The 16,440-nt window shown below is 50.2% G+C and overlaps 1 protein-coding gene across 1 annotated transcript in view; it reads left to right on the top strand.

Annotated features, from left to right (window-relative positions):
- The window catches only part of TRPM1 (transient receptor potential cation channel subfamily M member 1), a gene marked incomplete at both ends in the record, with an annotated part of 131,553 nt that overhangs the window by 40,003 nt on the left and 75,110 nt on the right, over positions 1 to 16,440 (top strand). The window contains one exon of the mRNA XM_080691709.1: positions 14,312 to 14,391. Within this exon, the coding sequence (XP_080547835.1) occupies positions 14,312 to 14,391 (80 nt within the window). The remainder of the gene's footprint in view (positions 1 to 14,311; positions 14,392 to 16,440) is intronic.

Raw genomic sequence — 16,440 nt, 5'->3', positions numbered from 1 at the left:
ATGGGGGACCGCGGATGCGGGGCTGGTCATGACACTGAGGCCGCCCAGGCTACAAAGGACCCGCTGAAGCTTTGAAGATAGTATTTTTTTTTTAGCCAGGTGCAGTGGCACACACCCATGATCCCAGTATATGGGAGTCTGAGACAGGAGGATCATAGGTTCAAGGCCAGCCTCAGCACTTAGTGAGACTCTGTTTCCAAAGAAAAATAAAATAGGGCTAGAAGAGTGTTTCAGAAGTAGAATGTACCTCAATGAGAGAGAGAGAGAGAGAGAGAGAGAGAGAGAGAATTTTCAAACAATGACTTCACATTCTAAATGCTGAATTATGTGTGGGGAACATTTGCGTATAAATATGTGAACAGCTTAGATCCTGGCCCTGGGCCTCTGGCCACTGCAGAACAATTGACCAGACAGGCCTACAGGAACTCAGCGCACACATAAACCCAATTTCTACTGAGAAATCTGCTGCTATCTTCGTTCGTTTTTCTGTGTAGGTCACCTGGTTTCTGTCCTGCAGATTCCAGACTTTTATCCCCTTAATCTGGAATTTAATTATAACATTTTCATCGTAACAGGTCATGGGGAATTTCTCTGGTCTCATCTATTTGGGGTTCTAAATGTCTCTGGTATCTGAAGGTTCATCTCATTCTCAAAATTTGGAAAAGTTTCTGCTATTATTTCATTGAACAAGTTTTCAATGACATTAACCTATACTTCTTCCTCAATACCTAGGGGCCTTAAGTTAGGACTGACACACTCTCTCCCTCTGTCTCTCTGTCTCTGTCTCTGTCTCCCTCTCTGTCTCTCTCTGTCTCTCTGTCTCTCTCACCTTCTCTGGTGTGTGTGTGTGTGTGTGTGTGTGTGTGTGTGTGTGTGTGTGGTGTATATAGTGTGTATGTGTGTTACTAAAAAGGCTTGACTCCCAGGGCATTCTCCGTCTGAGCTATATCCCCAGCCCCATTTTATTTTTTATTTTGAACAGGGCCTCGTTGGGCCGCTGGGTCACTGTGTCTACTTGCTCTGGCTGTCTGGCTGTTCTCCAACCTGTCATCCTCCTGTGAGCCTCAAAAAAAAAGAAGGCGATTTTTATTTTTCACTGGGAGTTGACCCAGAGGTGTTCTGCCTCTACTTAGACTCAGCCTTGTTTTTATACTTTGAAACGGGGTCAGCAGATCAGGCTTCCCAGCCCGCCGTCCTGCTCAACCCCAGAGCCCTTGGCCCTGACCCGCCCCCCAGTGCCACGAACTCCTGGAGAGACCTGGCTTGACTGGGCCCCCGGCAAATGGCCAGCAACCGAGCCCAGCACCTGAAGTGGCCCTCGCGCTGCCCACGCCTGCAAATCAGCGTGGGGCTTGTTAAAGCTCTGAGGCGGGTACCAGGACGCTCAGGGATGTGCGCTGCCCCTTTTGCAGTGCTGTGGATTAAAGCTGGGCAAGTGCTATAATGTGAATCTACATGCCAGCCCCTTCCTTTTAAATTTTCTTTCTTCTGCCTTTCTTTTTTCTTTTTTCTTTTTCTTTCTTTCCTTTTTTTTTTTTAACCTCTATGGTACTGGAGATTAAACCGAGGGTCTTGTGTGTTTGATTTTTTTTTATATTTAATTGTGGTAAATTACACATAACATTAAATTTACCATCCTTGCCATTTTGAAGTGTTCAATTCACTGGTACGATGTACATTCAAACTAGTGTGCAAACCATCCCAACAATACTTTTTATCTTGTCAACTGAACATTGGAACTTGTTAAACAACAATTCCTCATTTCTTACTCCTCTGGCCTCTGGCAACCACTGTTCTTTCTGTTGATATGAATTTGACTCCTCTGCGTACAACATGTAAGTAGAATCATACAGGACTTAATCCTTCTGTGACTGGCTAATTTACCTCATATTGTGTCCTCAAGGATCATCCATGCTGTAACATGTGTCAGAATTACCTTCTTTTCTAAGGCTAAATAATATTCCATGGTGTGGACATAGCACGTTGCGTTCACCCGCTTCTCCATCAGTGGACGTGTGGGCACCTGCACTGTTTGACTGCTGTCAATAACGCTGTTGTGAATACAGATGAACAAACACATTTTTAAGACCTGCTTTTTAATTCTTTTGGGTATGTACTCAGTAGAATTTCTGGACCCTAGGCTACTTTTATGCTTAAATTTTGAAGAACCACCAGACTGGTTTTCACAGTGACTACGCTATTTTATATTCTCCCCAGCAATGAACAAGTTTTCTAATTTCCCCATATTATAAAAATTACTATTTTCTGTTTCTTGTTTCCCTCCAGAGCCTGTACCCTAATGGGTGTGAGGTGGTGATCACTGTATTTTTTACTGCATTTCCCTAAGTGGTGATGTTGAGCAACTTTTCGTGTGCTTACTAGCCATTTGTGTTTTTCTTTCTTTCTTTGTCTTTTCTATTTTTGAGAAATCTCTATTTGAGTTGTTTGTTCATTTTCAAAATCAGGCTGTGTGTTACTTTCTGTTACTATAACTGAATCCCTGAGATAATTAGCTTCTAAAAAAAAAAAGATGATTATTTTTGGTTCACGTGTTTTGAATTTCTAGTTTGGGATGGGCTGGCCCCTTTGCCTATGGGCCTGTGGTGACACAGACATAGCACATCATTGCAGGAGTGTGTGGCAGAGCTGACCCACTGACTTCATAGCCAGGAGCAAAAGAGAAGCAGCAGAAGGGCTGAGGTCCCACTATCCCTTCCAAGGGCACACCCCCAATAACCTAGAGGCCTCCCGTTAGGCCCCGCCTCTTAAAGGTCCCACCACCTCCCAATAGCTCCACCCTGGGGACCGAGCCTTTAACACATGGGGCCTTTGGGGGACATTCAAGATCTAAACGATAGCAGGTTTATACTTTTGTTGTTGGGTTATAAAAGTTCTGCATATACCCCGATTATTAATCCCTCATTAACTATTTGTATTTCTTTCTTTCATTTTTTTGAGAAATCTCGTATTTGCTCATTTTCAGAATCAGGTTGTGTGTTAGTCACAGATAAATGCTCTGAGAATGTTCCTCCCATCCCATAGGTTTCCAGATGCCTGCATTTTTCACAACTTCCCCCAAACCACACTCTGGGAACACTCGTGTAGGATCTCTAGACCCTTCCTAAAAGCAAGTTTCTGGAAAGGTCTGCAGAGGAGCAAGTTCCCAGGGAAAGAAGTCAGGGAGGAGGAAGAGCCGACTCCGTGCAGTGCTTGGGCTCATCCTGGGAGAGCTGACGGCCCTAGCCTGCACACCCCAGACACCGAACTTTATAAGCGGGGAAAGCTGGAAAGGCAGGCTCTGACACCCCAAAACTGTGGCTTCCTCCATATGCAGAGCAAGGCCTATCCCTACCCCCCCATTCCCAACAGCACGATTCCACAAGAGCAGGGGCCACCCCTGGGTCCCACCCTGTGATGGGAGAGGGCTGCTCACGGCTACAAAACTCAGCTATTAGCAGTGCCCACCTGGCGTCTCTGGATTGGCCCCATAAAGAGGAATTGGAAATGTCTAACACTTTCCTAGAAGCAATTCCCCTTAGATACTGAGAGAAGACTACATTTACACGCAGCTGAGCGGGGTCAGCCTGGCAGATAGTGACAGGTGCTCCTGGTACCTGGCCAAGGATGCTTTATCTAGGACATCACCTTGCAGGGCTGGATTTCAAACTGAACAATGATAACTCATGAAACAAACAGGCAGGGGCTCACATTACTGCTATAAAATCCAGATAATTTTAACAAAAGCCAGTGTTCAAATCCTGATAAGGTTTTATTTCTCTGATTCTGTTATGGCTCTGAATTAAAACTACTACTTAGCTGGGCGTGGTGGCGCATGCTTGTCATCCCAGCATTCGGAAGGCTGAGACAGGAGGATTGTGGTTCGCGGACAGCCTCAGCTACTCAGTGAGGCCCTCTGCAACTCAGTGAGAGCCTGTTTCAAAATAAAGAATTAAAAATAGGGCTGGGAATGTAGCTCAGAGGTAGAATGTCTCTGGGTTCCATCCTCAGGACCACACACACAAAAAAGATAATCAAAAGTGCAACACGGACAATGGACATTTCAGAACAACTCTACATCCCCTACCGAAACCAAAGAATTAACAAAGTAAGGAATGTCTTGTTTCTTCTTTCTTGGCCTTAGTCATTATCCCCCACCCCCTTTTGTATTAAGATTAAACCCAAGAGAATTCTAACTCAGAGCCATAACTCTGATTCTTTTTAATTTAGAAACAAGGTCTCACAAAGTGGCTAAGGGTCTTGTTAAGCTGCTGAGGCTGGCCTTGAACTTGTGATCCTGCTGTCTCAGCCTCTCAAGGACTGAGATTACAAGCATGGGCCACCATGCCAAACTTAGTATTCCCTTTATAAATAACAGTGACAACCTAACAGCACTCTTCACAGTAGCCAAAAAGTGGGAAGAACCTAACCAGTCATCAATAGATAAATTCTTGCACTGGACGCTGACTGAGGCGTAGGAATCAGTGATGTACTGACACGAACAATAACCTGGGGGACCCTGGACATCAGGCTAAGCCAGAGAAGCCAGCCCCCAAAGGCACACACTGCATCGTTCTGTTCAGAAGAAATTCTAGGAACGGCAATCCACAGAGACGAGGTAGATCACTGGTCGCCAGGGGCTGGTGGGGGAGGGGAGGAGGGGGGAGGAGGGAGGGGCTGCCAGTGATGGCCATGCTCTGGTATTAGCGAGTCGAGATGGTTACACAGTCCTGGGAAGATACCAAAGTCACTGAGCTGTACACTTTAAGAGGTGAATTTAGGGTTTGTGGATTATATCTCAACTTTTCAAAAAGAAAGTAAAAAGAAGTTGGGAAGAGTGGTGCATGCCTGTAATCTGGCACTTGGGAGGTTGCGGCACGAGGATCGAAGGTTTGAGGCCAGTCTTAGCAACTTAGCAAGAACTGTTTTAAAAAAGAAAAATTTTTTAAAAAGAGCTGAGGGTGTCCCTTGGAGGTAGAATGCCTGTAGGTTCAATCCCCAGATCCAAAAAAGAGAGACAGATCGAAAGAAGGAAGGAAAGAAAGAAAAGTGTTCCTTCCTTTGACTTAAAGATTGACCTCTGTGTCTGGGACTCCGGTGTGGAAGGTCTTCTCTTGGGGGCTTAGAGGCCAGGGAACTGCGGCCATGGCGGGGTGGGGGGCGGGAGGGCTTGTCTGTGGCGATGCCAGACATTTCCTACAGGCCAGCCCCGTCACCTTCCTGAGGACCGTGTGATAAGCACAGATCAGGTGTCCTTTAGGTCTCACGGAGTCCGCAGCCTACAGACGTGAGCGCAGTGAGCGAGCTTGTTTGATGGAGCATGCGCACTGCGAAACAGCTTTTTTTTTTTTTTTTTTTTTTTGGCCCTGTCACCAAAGTACCTGACATGAGCATCTCAGAGGAGAAAAGGTATATATGGATCACTGTTTCAGAGGTTCAGTTCATGGTCCACAAGCCCCAAGGCAAGAGAGAGAGAGAGAGAGACAGACAGACAGACAGACAGACATGCCAGGGGCAGATATAATCCTCAAAGCCATGCGCCAGTGACCCGGCCACTCCAGCCCCGCCCCACCTATAGGCTTACTGAGCCAGAACCCCGGCTCTGAACACGTGGGCTCCTGGGGTCCGCCCCACACACAAACCACAGTGTCCCGCAGGTGAGCAGACGCTTGGGCCTCCAGGAAGGGGCAGAGCAGGGAGTCCCAGCCGGCCTACCAGACAGGGCCGCTGGGCCCGGCCTCCCGCCTCGGGCAGCCGCTGAGCAGGCGGGAGGGTGGAGCAGGAAGGATGGTCGCGGGCCTAAGCCTTTGTGCACACAGGAAGGTGGTTTGTGCGTGTGCTTTGGCTGGGGAACTTTTCGATTCTGTGCGGTGGAGAGTGTCCAGGTGCTGCCCGAGGCGAGGCCCACAGGGGCCCCCAGGAACCAGGCAAGGGCAGGTCCCGGAGACTCAGTAAAGAGGTGGGTGCCGCAGCCACCCAGCAGCCGAGCAGAGTCCCCAGTCGCGTTCCTCCCTCCCCACCCAGAGCGATCAAGGGAAGCCCGAAGCCACGTCTCCCTCCTGGTTAATCACGGTGCTAATTGTCCTTTTTGTGCAGGGCTCAAACCCAGCCCACTGGGTCCCACGTGCACCAGCGACAGTCTGAGTCATGTCCTCTAAACATACACACCAGACAAGTGTTTCTTCTGGCTCAACAGGTCTGAAAATCACTCGTTTCACTGTGGGGTTTGCTGTTAATTTTGGCCCAAGAAAGAGGGCCCTGGAATAAATAGCGACTCGTCTACCAATAAACCAGCTTTTATGTTTGGAAGCCACTTCCCACGGCTGCCCCTTTCCAGACCAAAGCCACACCCTGCTTCACAGCAGACCCGAGCCCATCCCTGCCCGCCCCAGCCTTCTTAGGGTGTCCCTGCCACCTCCAGCTTCCCGCCCAGTCGGGTCATCCTAGGTGTGTGTAAACACATTCCAGACGGCTGTGAAAGCCCCTCCAGTGCCCCCTCAAGTCCCTGCAGCCACCATTTTTTAGTTTCCTTTAAAGAAAAGCTTCCGGAAGGGCTGATATCCACACCTCCCCAGCCCCTTACTATAAATCCGCAGGAAATTCAGTGAATAATTTGCAGCGTGCACCTGGACCACCACCCGGAGTGCACAAGATATCTTGTGTTATGGATCGGGAGAATATGGTTTGTGGAAACTGTTTCCCGGGAACCCCTGCGACGGTCCCAGACACACTTTCCCCCAAGCCATACCAAAATCCAAAACGACCCCAAACAGAAGAAAAACCGTGGATTCTTGTCCTAAGCTAAGAATAAATATGCATAGCTTGGACCATTGCTGAAGATTTAAAGAAGTTTATTAGAAAGATAGAAATACAGAAAATAGAAACGCAGCCCCATTGGCATGTGTGTGTGTGTGGGTGGGGGGGGGTGGCTCGAAATGAATACACCAAAGGGCTTACACGTAGACTCGGCCTTTTATACCCATGACCTCCATCTTGTTTGCGTGACTCTGACGTAGTGAACGTCCTTGTAAGGTACCTCCCTAGGTTGATTTACGTTGGAATAGCTGCCTGTTTTAGGCAGAAGTCAAGTCCTTTCTTTACCCATGTCTGCCGCCATTTTGACACAACTATTTTGAAATATATCAATTATTTTCTTTTGAAATATATTAATAATCAGAGCTTTCCCAAATCTTCCTAGGCCATTCCAATACTGGTACACCTTGGACACACATTGAGAGCAAGTTTTTCTTTCTTAAAAAAATTTAGACGGCTTCTCAGCTCCCGTTGCTCCTCAGCCCACTCCTGCCTGGCCGTCTCGTCGTCTCACCAGCTCCCCCAGGCCCAGCACGGGTACACGGTCCTCAGCAGAGGGAGGACCAAGATCCCCAGTGACATCTAGGACCCTCCAGAGGCTGGACAAATGTTACCCCAGCTGAGGCTCAGATTCAGAGATGAGAAAAAAATCACAGCTCAGAGGGCGTGAGGTGCGGGGACGATGCTGGTGTTCTACCCCCAGCGCAACGCCTGCATGCCTCACCCACGTGGACAGACGCCACGGCTGAGATGAACACTCCTGCGGGCAGTTTAATGTCCCCTACCAAGCATCCCTGTCTTCTCTCCCTGAGCTATTCAAAATGGCCTCTTCCTAGCCGGGCAAGGTAGCACAGGCCTGTAATCCGAGTACTTGGGAGGCTGAGACAGGAGGACTGCAGGTTCGTGGCCAGCCTCGGCTACTTAGTGAGGCCCTCCCCAACTTAGTGAGATCTTTGTTTCAATATAAAGAATAAAAAATAGGGCTGGGGGGGGGGGCTTGGATGTATAATGCTCCTGGGTTCAATACTTACTCCCTAAAAAAAAAAAAAAGAGCCTTCCTGATGGCTAGGAAGAGTTCACAGGAATGGGAGCTGCTCGCCTAAGGACCAGGAGGGGTTTGTAAAGGAACCACAGGAGACCCTGTCCTCCTTCCTAGTTTCACAAAGACACGCTTTGCAGGGACAGGGTGGGTGGCAACTCTAGGGTGCCACCCTCAAAGAGTCGCCGTCACTCTTGAATTAGCACGACGCCTTCCAAGGGACGGGACGCGCTGGCTCAAGGATCCTTGGCTCTGGTTACGACCTCGGGTTCCTCAGCCATGGAGCGCGGCCCGGAGGGACCGTCCACAACTCTGCCTCTGAGCCGCGCTCGGGAGCCCTGCCGGGCAGGTGCGCTGCAGGGAGAGGGTGTTGGTTAGGGCTGGCAGTCGCTCCTGGGGCGACCCATTCTCTCAGGCATTAAAAGGCACCAAGTGGGCTGGGTGTGGCTCAGTAGAACACTGCCCGCCATGTGCAGGGCCCTGGATTCTATCGCCAGCACTGCAAAAAAATAATAAAGATAAACAAAGAGGCATTGAGCACAGACCGGGAAGACCTAGGGGCGCTGTGGAGAGGGAAGGCCACTGGGGAGGGACAGGGTGAAGGTCACGGGGGCAGGGCTTGGGGTCACGGGAGCCTGCCCCAGAGGGGCCATTCGCAGAGGATGGACGGAGGCGGAGAATGGCAGGAGGCCTTGCGTCCCCGAGACACTGCAGGCTAAAAGTGGCCCCGCTCCCCTTGCTCATCCTCAGCAAGTTCCAGCAAGTTCTAGAACATTTCTAGAGGACAGGGTATAACGTGCAGCACTGAACTGAAGAGATTCTCCTTAAAACTTTGAAGAATAAACTAACACTAAATATTAAAGCATTTCCCCCTCAGGGAAAGTATGTTAGTCACATGCTAGCGTACTTTTTGTTGTTGTTAGTAAAAAAGAAAACCCCGGATTTTTCAGTGAAGTGGAAGGGCTGTGCTTGTCGGCCCCCGGCCCTCCTCCTCAGAGGTGGCCATGAATACACGGCAGGGCAGATGCTTCCAGAAAAGTCGAGGCGCCCTGCGCGGGCGTCAGGAGATGGGGACGCTTCCATTACGAGGGCTTTTAAATGCCACCTCGACAGAAAAGACTTTCACAAGAGCCCTGGGCATACTACTGCGCCTTTTTAACACACACGCACACACACGCGCACCCTTTCATTGGTGCACTGTAATCACACATCACAGTGAGGTTCAGGGCGGTGCAAACGTACGTGGGCCTCCCGCTGCCGCCGTCCATGCATGGCGCAGCCTCCCGGGGCTGCTGCTTTCTTTCTGCTCCTCCTCCGTGATCAAAAGTCCCTCTTGTTCTCTATTTTCTCTCTCGCTTCCACATATGAGAGAAAACAGACGGCTCCTGACTTTCTGTAACCGGTTGACTCAGCACAATATTTTCTAGTCTCCATCATTTTCCTGCCAATGATATCATCTTGTTCCTTCTTTATGGCTGTTTTGGGGACTGAATTAGTACAGCCACTATCCCGATCAGACTGGAGGCTGCTCAAAAGACCAGGCATGGAGCCACCATATGCACCAAGGACCCCACTCCTCCTCTTTCCCAAAGAATCAAAGTCGGAATACTATAGTGAGCCCTGCATGCCGCGCTTATAACAGCACTTCACAGATGGCCACGCTAGGAGCCAACTAGCGGCCCTGGACAGGCAGCTGGCTAAGGAGATGTGGACACACAGTGGAATTTTACTCTCCAAGCTTCTCCTCCTTGCAGTTCAAACTCTGTGAGGCCGGAGGCATTTCCTCCTTTTGATTATATAAAACCTAGGCGCTCAGGACAGGCTTTTCTGATTCCCCCACTGTGTTGGCACAGGCCTCTTGAGCCGCGCCCCCTGGCTGGTTTCTTACCCTAGAGTGGCTGAAAGGGACATAGAATCGCCTAGAGCGCAGGAAGAACAAGCAGGGCTGAGGGGGCGGGGCCCAGAAGAGTAGAGGCGGGGCCAGAGGGGTAGGGGCGGAGCCCAGGGGCAGGGGCGGGGCCCAGAGGGGCAGGAAGAGAGTGGAGATTGAGGGGCAGGGCCGCGGAGGTGGGGCTAGAGAGGGACTCAAGGGCGGAATGGGTGGGGTGAGTGGGCGGGGCGGGGCGGGGCCGAGGAGGTGGAGCTAGAGAGGAATTGAGGGCTGAATGGCTGGAGCGAGTGGGGGCGTGGCCAGGGGCGGGCGTGACCAGGTCCTGTCTCTGCAGCTTCGTTCCCATTTTTCGGGCTTCTTTGACATTTGTGAAGGGTCTTGGCGGGTTATTCTGATGGGTGTCTCTTGGTTTGGGCTGTGTGATGTGTTCTGAGCAGATTCAGGTCATGTTCAGACAACCTTCTCCGGTGGTTTCGCCAGGAGTGCCGTGATGAATGTTTATTTATTTATTCCATACTCGTGATGCCCACTGTTCTTAGACATGCTGGTGAACGCGGGGCAGGCACACGGGCCGGTGGCCACTGGGCCCTAGCGATCAGGCTTTGTGTCATCCTTCCCGTGAGAAGGATGGACTGAGGGGCCCATGCCTAGTGAGTAGACCGTGGCAAGGTGACGGGACACACGCAGAGACCAGGATTTCTCTCTCGCCTGGCTTCTCCGGCCTGCTCGCGCTGATGGGGACTAGGTGTCATGAGCCGCCACCGTGTGAAGAGGCTCGCTGGCAGAGAACTGAGGGCCTGGCCACCAGCTGTGAGTGAATGGAAACGGCGCTCCCCGGGCTACTCCTGCAGACGTGCCTGCGGCCCCCACCCAGAGCCTGATGAAGTCCAGAGGCGGGCGGGGCTGAGCCTCCGCTGAGCCTGGTGACCCTGTGACTCCATCGGTATCTGGTGCTTTGGGGCGATCTGTAATATTAAGCAAAAGACATATTTATATCCACCTGTAGGTGTGTGTATAGGGGACCACACGTACACATTCGCATCTGTTTTTACATCTGCCTCTATGTATTACAGACTAGTTTATCCTGAGGTCTGCAATTCTGTCCAGTGCTACAGAGTTCCGTCGGACCTTCCCCGCTTCCTCATTTGTAGCTCCCTGTCCAACAGCTAGAGATCCAGCTCCACTTACCCAGAATACATCGGTTTACTTGTTTAGTCTTCAAATACACAGAGAGCAGATTCAGAATTGTTATCTTAGGTCTCTGTGAAAAAGCATCCACTCCTGGGGGGGGGGGTTTCAAGTTTGTTTAGAGTTCTAATTGTCTGTGGTTGGCAGATAGCCCAAGTCCAGTGACCCCTGTGTTTTTATAAACAAACATGTGCACGCACTCCTAGCTTCTCTGGGAAGTGAGGCCTGGCTTGCCCAATGGAAAGGTGCGTCTTCTCCCCAGACAGTGAGCACGCTTCTCTGCTACTCTGTACTGGGTTCTTCTAACATTCCAGGGGAGAAGGCTGGGCCAGGGACTGCTGAGAGCCCTGCTCTGCACTGTGTTCTCTGAGTTGGTCTCTCCCCTCTCTCCTCCCCTCTCCTCCTCCTCCTCCTCCTCCTCCTCCTCCTCCTCCTCCTCCTCCTCTTCTTCTTCTTCTTCTTCTTCTTCTTCTTCTTCTTCTTCTTCCTCTCTCTCTCTCTCTCTCTCTCTCTCTCTCTCTCTCTCTCTCTCTCTCCCTCTCCCTCTCTCTTTACTGGGGATTGGACCCAGGAGCATTCTACCTCTGAGCTACAACCCCAGCCCATTTAGTTTTATTTAGAAACAGGGTCTTACTAGGTTGATGAGAGTCTCGCTACTTGCACCTGTGATCCTCCTAGCTCAGCCTCCCGAGTACTGGGATTACTGGTGTGCGCCACCATGCCCAGCTTTTGATGTTTTCCTATTATTGGCACAAATACAGCCGGCTATGGGGACAACCAAGTGGAGCTCAAGCAGCCATTAAACTCCTTGGAGGGAAAAGTGTTTGGGTTTGCTTTTGTAGTGCTGCAAATTGAACCCAAGGACATGCTACCTCTGAACTACAGCCCCAGCCCTTTTTATTTATTTAATTTTGAAACTGGGTCTCACTAAGCTGTTGAGTGTCTTGCTAAGTTGCTGAGGCTGGCCATAAGCCTTCAGTCCTCCTGTCTCAGCCTCCCAGGTACAGAGATTCCCAGCATGCACCACTGCAACTGGCCAGTGCTGCTTTTTGAAGGGAAAACTTTGGGATTGGAATCATTTTGGTTATTCAAAGAGAAGCCAAGTGAACAACGACTGGGATCTCCCCAGAGAGGCTCCGCTTGGCGGGACCTGAAGCCTTCTCGCTGGGCCTGGCAAGGGCTCTCTGGAAGCAGTGGCTCGGGCACCAGGTTCTTGACAAGGGAGTCCAGGGGCCTCTGTGACACTGGGCGTCAGTACAGCCCTCAGAGACAAGGGGGCCCAGGTTAGCGTCTGGGGTGACCGGAGGGCAGCGATGGGCTTGTCCAATAGCTCCCTCAGGTCACAACCCAGTCTGGGTGTGAGCAGGACTCTCCTCAGGGAGACTGCGGGCAGGCGGCCGCGGGCCTGGGCTCTGCTGAGTGTTTTCTCTACGCTCTGACTCTATCTAAGCAGCTCCGTTTCCCAGTCCGCCCACTACTGCCTCGGGAGACAGACGCACAAGAACACGTAAGCTGCAGACACACACGCACACCACACTCATCATAACAAACCACAGGGCACGCTGCACACACACCACCGATGTAATACACACCACACGGTCACCACTTCACACAAGCACACGTGCCACACCTACATCACACTCACCACACATGTACCACAGACACATGCACAGCACAGACACAAACGCACCACACAACATACAATCACACAAACACAAACATACATGCCACACCCATATCACACATACCACACACGTACCCCCCCCACACACACACACACATTGCACTTGTCATAACAAACCACAGGGCACGCTGCACACATACCACATGGTCACCCACCTCACACACACATGCCACCCCTATATCACACACACCACACATGCGCCACAGACACACACACACACACACTGCAAACCCACTCACACATCAGCATGCACATATGCATGCAGACACAAATACATCATAAAGCTGCAAACAAAATATACAAACACACATGCAGAGACACAAATACATTGTACATCACATAATCACACATACACAAATATATAGCACAACACACAATCACACATACACAAATACATTGCACAGCACACAATCACACATACACAGACACCACAGATGTGCACTGAGCCAGGCCTCACAAGGATCCTTGCTCACCAGTTCCTCAGCAAGAAGGGTGTGGGGCTCCACCTGCCCTGCCAGGGCCGTCCGGCACCTGCGCCCTGGCCGCCCGCACACACTGCACTGCGCTCTCCACCTGCTGACTCCAGAGCGCAGGAGACAGGGCTTCGGGCCTTCCTGTGCGGGAGCTCCTCTTCCTTCTCTGAGCCTCCTCCCCGTGTGAGGGTGTTCCTGTGACTAAGGCCATGTGGAACCTGGCCAGCAGGGGCCCGCGGCTGCTCCCAGCAGGGATGAGGCCACTCTGGGGCCTTCTCTCTGTGCCCAGGACGCGGCCCCAGGCTGCCCTGCCCCTTCAGCTTGTGCCCTCCGCCCTCAGCTGACACTTCTAGATGCTGAGCAAGTCTGTGTCCTTGGAAGTCTCTACATCATATCGCACAAAAATCCCTTCAACAGATGGACGTGGATGAATTAGGGCTCGGCAAATGGGAACCATAAATATCCCCTCTAAACTATTTCCCTTGTAGAGCACCATAGCTAAGGACCTTCAAGCTGTGTGTCCACCATGATTGGAGGTTACTATTCAGATGTCTTCCTTTAAAAACATATTAATTTTATAAAAATAAATTAATAAGCTAGGCACAGTGGTGCATGCCTTTAATCCCGGTACTTGAGAGGCTGAGACAGGAAGATCACAGGCCTAAAGCCAGTCTCAGAGCAAGGCTCTGAGCAACTTGTCAAGACCCTGTTTCAAATAAAAAATTAATAAATAGGTGTCACAGGCCAGCTAGTCCAATGGGGCACGAGTTTGCTCGCGGTCGATGGTCTCAGTAAAGGTGGGGAAGGATAGAGTGATTTTCTACAGATTCTTATCTGTAGCGGTTCTTTCCTAGGAAAATAATCCTATGATCGGCGCTTTAAAAAGAACCTGACATGGATCGATGCTTCTTGTGCAATCGAACACTTTATTTTGGACACAAGATTTTTTATATATTCCCCTCTCCCAGTGAGTTTCTAGTAAAAAGAAGTGCAAAACACCCAAGGTACAAAAGAGAGATACACATGCAAATTACCAACCCTGAACAAGACAAAAGTAAGGCCTGGGATATTCCAGGTCTTTGTGATTAAGATCAGTCCCATTATCTCAGGTGGGCCTTGTGCTCCACGCTTGGGCCAAACCCCAGTACCACAAAACACTAATAATAATGAATGCAAGTGATGGCTTGGAGATGTATCAGTTTAATTTCCATTTCTTTCTCTTCCAGGGTCAGAAAGCTTGGATAGAGAAAACCTTTTGCAAAAGAGAATGTATCTTTGTAATTCCCAGCACCAAAGACCCTAACAGGTAAGATGGAAGTTGTAAGTAAGACATTATCCAGGGCTTGTCTACCACTTGTCCGACAAGCATTGCTCTAGTATGTGTGAGAAAGGGAGAGGAGAGTGACCAGAATCTAGTCCCCAAATGAGTCACTACCAAAGGAGTCATCAAGCTAATAAGCTCCTCTGTTAAGATGACAGGGGCCTTGGAAAAGAGGCTCTACCTGCCACTCGCTGTAATGGGAGCTCTCAAAACCAGACAGGCTAATGCTGTTTCCCTTATTCCTGAGGGGGTCAAGGAGTTGAGAGCTTTGGACATATTCCCAGGGGATCTTCTGGGCCTCTTCAGTAGTTTTATAATTTAGATTTAAAGGAATTACCATCACAGGAAAGATGTGAATGGTTACAGCTTTCCTAGAGGCTTAATTTGTTCACGAATGTCAAACAAGTCCACTCACCTGTGTGAAAATGTATCTGTTATCAGCTGAACAGAAAGCCTTCTAGAGTCACGCAGACCATCAGAGATGAATTTAGCTAAAACATCACATCTCTGAGGGAAGAACCAGTGAGGCCGAGTGTGGATATGGGGAAATGATTTTTCCAGATGTTGACCACAAAATCCATGCATCAGGATCACTGATTCAGAAGTACATAGATTCTTAGAGATCAGCGGGTTTGGATTTGCTTGACCTGTGCGATCACAGTGCCCCACACCCCCACACTCCACGGCCATGCACCATCCTGCAGGTTCCTCTCTCTGCCTGAACCCTGTGAGTATCCCTCAAGATAAGAAACGCCACGTGGGACAATGCCAGTGGTCACCAAGGTCTTCCCTTGATTACATCTCAGTCATCTTTATTTCAGTGGCACCAAGGCCCCCCTTGTGAAGAACCAGCCAGCAGCCCTCCTTAGCACCTGCCAGTGCCTTACCACATGCCAAGTGGCCGGCAGCAGAGAGAGCTTTACGGGTCACGCACAGGCCTCCTATGTGGGCTCTGCGTGTTCTCTATGCCTGGACCCCCAACACCTCAGTGGACATGATGTACACACCCAAAATCAGCAATGCCAGTCTCAATGTCGTGCACAGGGAGGGTGAGGCCGCGGGGTGGGAGATGGGGAAGGCTCAAGGAACGCTGGTGCACCTATGTCTATCACTCTGGACTTCATATTGCTGTATGATTACAGTGTGCCAAGAAAAAAAAACTCACCCCTATTTAAAGCCCCTGGAAAAAATCTTAAAGGCAAACAGCAAATTAAAAACTATCTATCCAAAGACATCTAATAAAATTCAGTAGGAAAAGCTAGAGTCCATACATGGTGGTATCACTACCAACCTCACTAATAAGCATGGGAAGAAAGGAAGGAAGGAAGGACAGAAGGAAAGAACAAAGGAAGAAAGGAAAGAAGAGGAAGGAAGGAAGGAAGGAAGGAAGAAAGGGAAGGAGGAGTGGGGTTGTATATATGGAGGGAAATACACCAAGTGATGTGTGTGTGTGTGTGTGTGTGTGTGTGTGTGTGTGTGTGTGTTACTTGTGATTGAACCCAAGGGCATTCAACCTCCAAGCTGCACCCCAAGCCCCGTCTTTGCTGTTGCCGTTGTTTTAGAACAGGGTCTCACTAGGTTGCCGGGAGGCTCGCCACTCTGCTGAGGCTGTCCTCGAATCTGTGATCCTTCTGTCTCAGTTTCCTAAGTACTGGGATTATAGGCCTGTGCCACCTCGCCTGGCAGTCAGACACTTTAAGTAGATCAAGTGCGTGGTAGGTGAATTATATCTCAATAAAACTTCATCTAGGGAGCAAAGAAGGGAGTAAGGGAGGGAAGATGGGGAGGAAGGAAGGAAGGGAGAGAGAGAGGGAAAGCAAGCCTGGAGTGGTGGTCCAGGTCTAACGGAGTAGCCAGAGTGCAGAGCAAACTCCAAGGCTGCCGGGGAGCGGCCCTTACGGACATCCTCTCCTCTATAGTCCCCAGGCTGGCTCCATCCCCAGCTCTCCCGTACTCGGACTCCTCACCCACTACCAATGAGCCTGCTCTGCCATTTTCCAGGTGTTGCTGTGGCCAGCTCACCAACCAGCATGT

This window comes from Muscardinus avellanarius, assembly GCF_963383645.1.
Source record: "Muscardinus avellanarius genome assembly, chromosome: 3".
NCBI classification, from domain to species: domain Eukaryota; kingdom Metazoa; phylum Chordata; class Mammalia; order Rodentia; family Gliridae; genus Muscardinus; species Muscardinus avellanarius.
The sequence above is the reverse complement of the archived record's forward strand: the minus strand, read 5'-3'. Positions and strand labels throughout refer to the sequence as shown.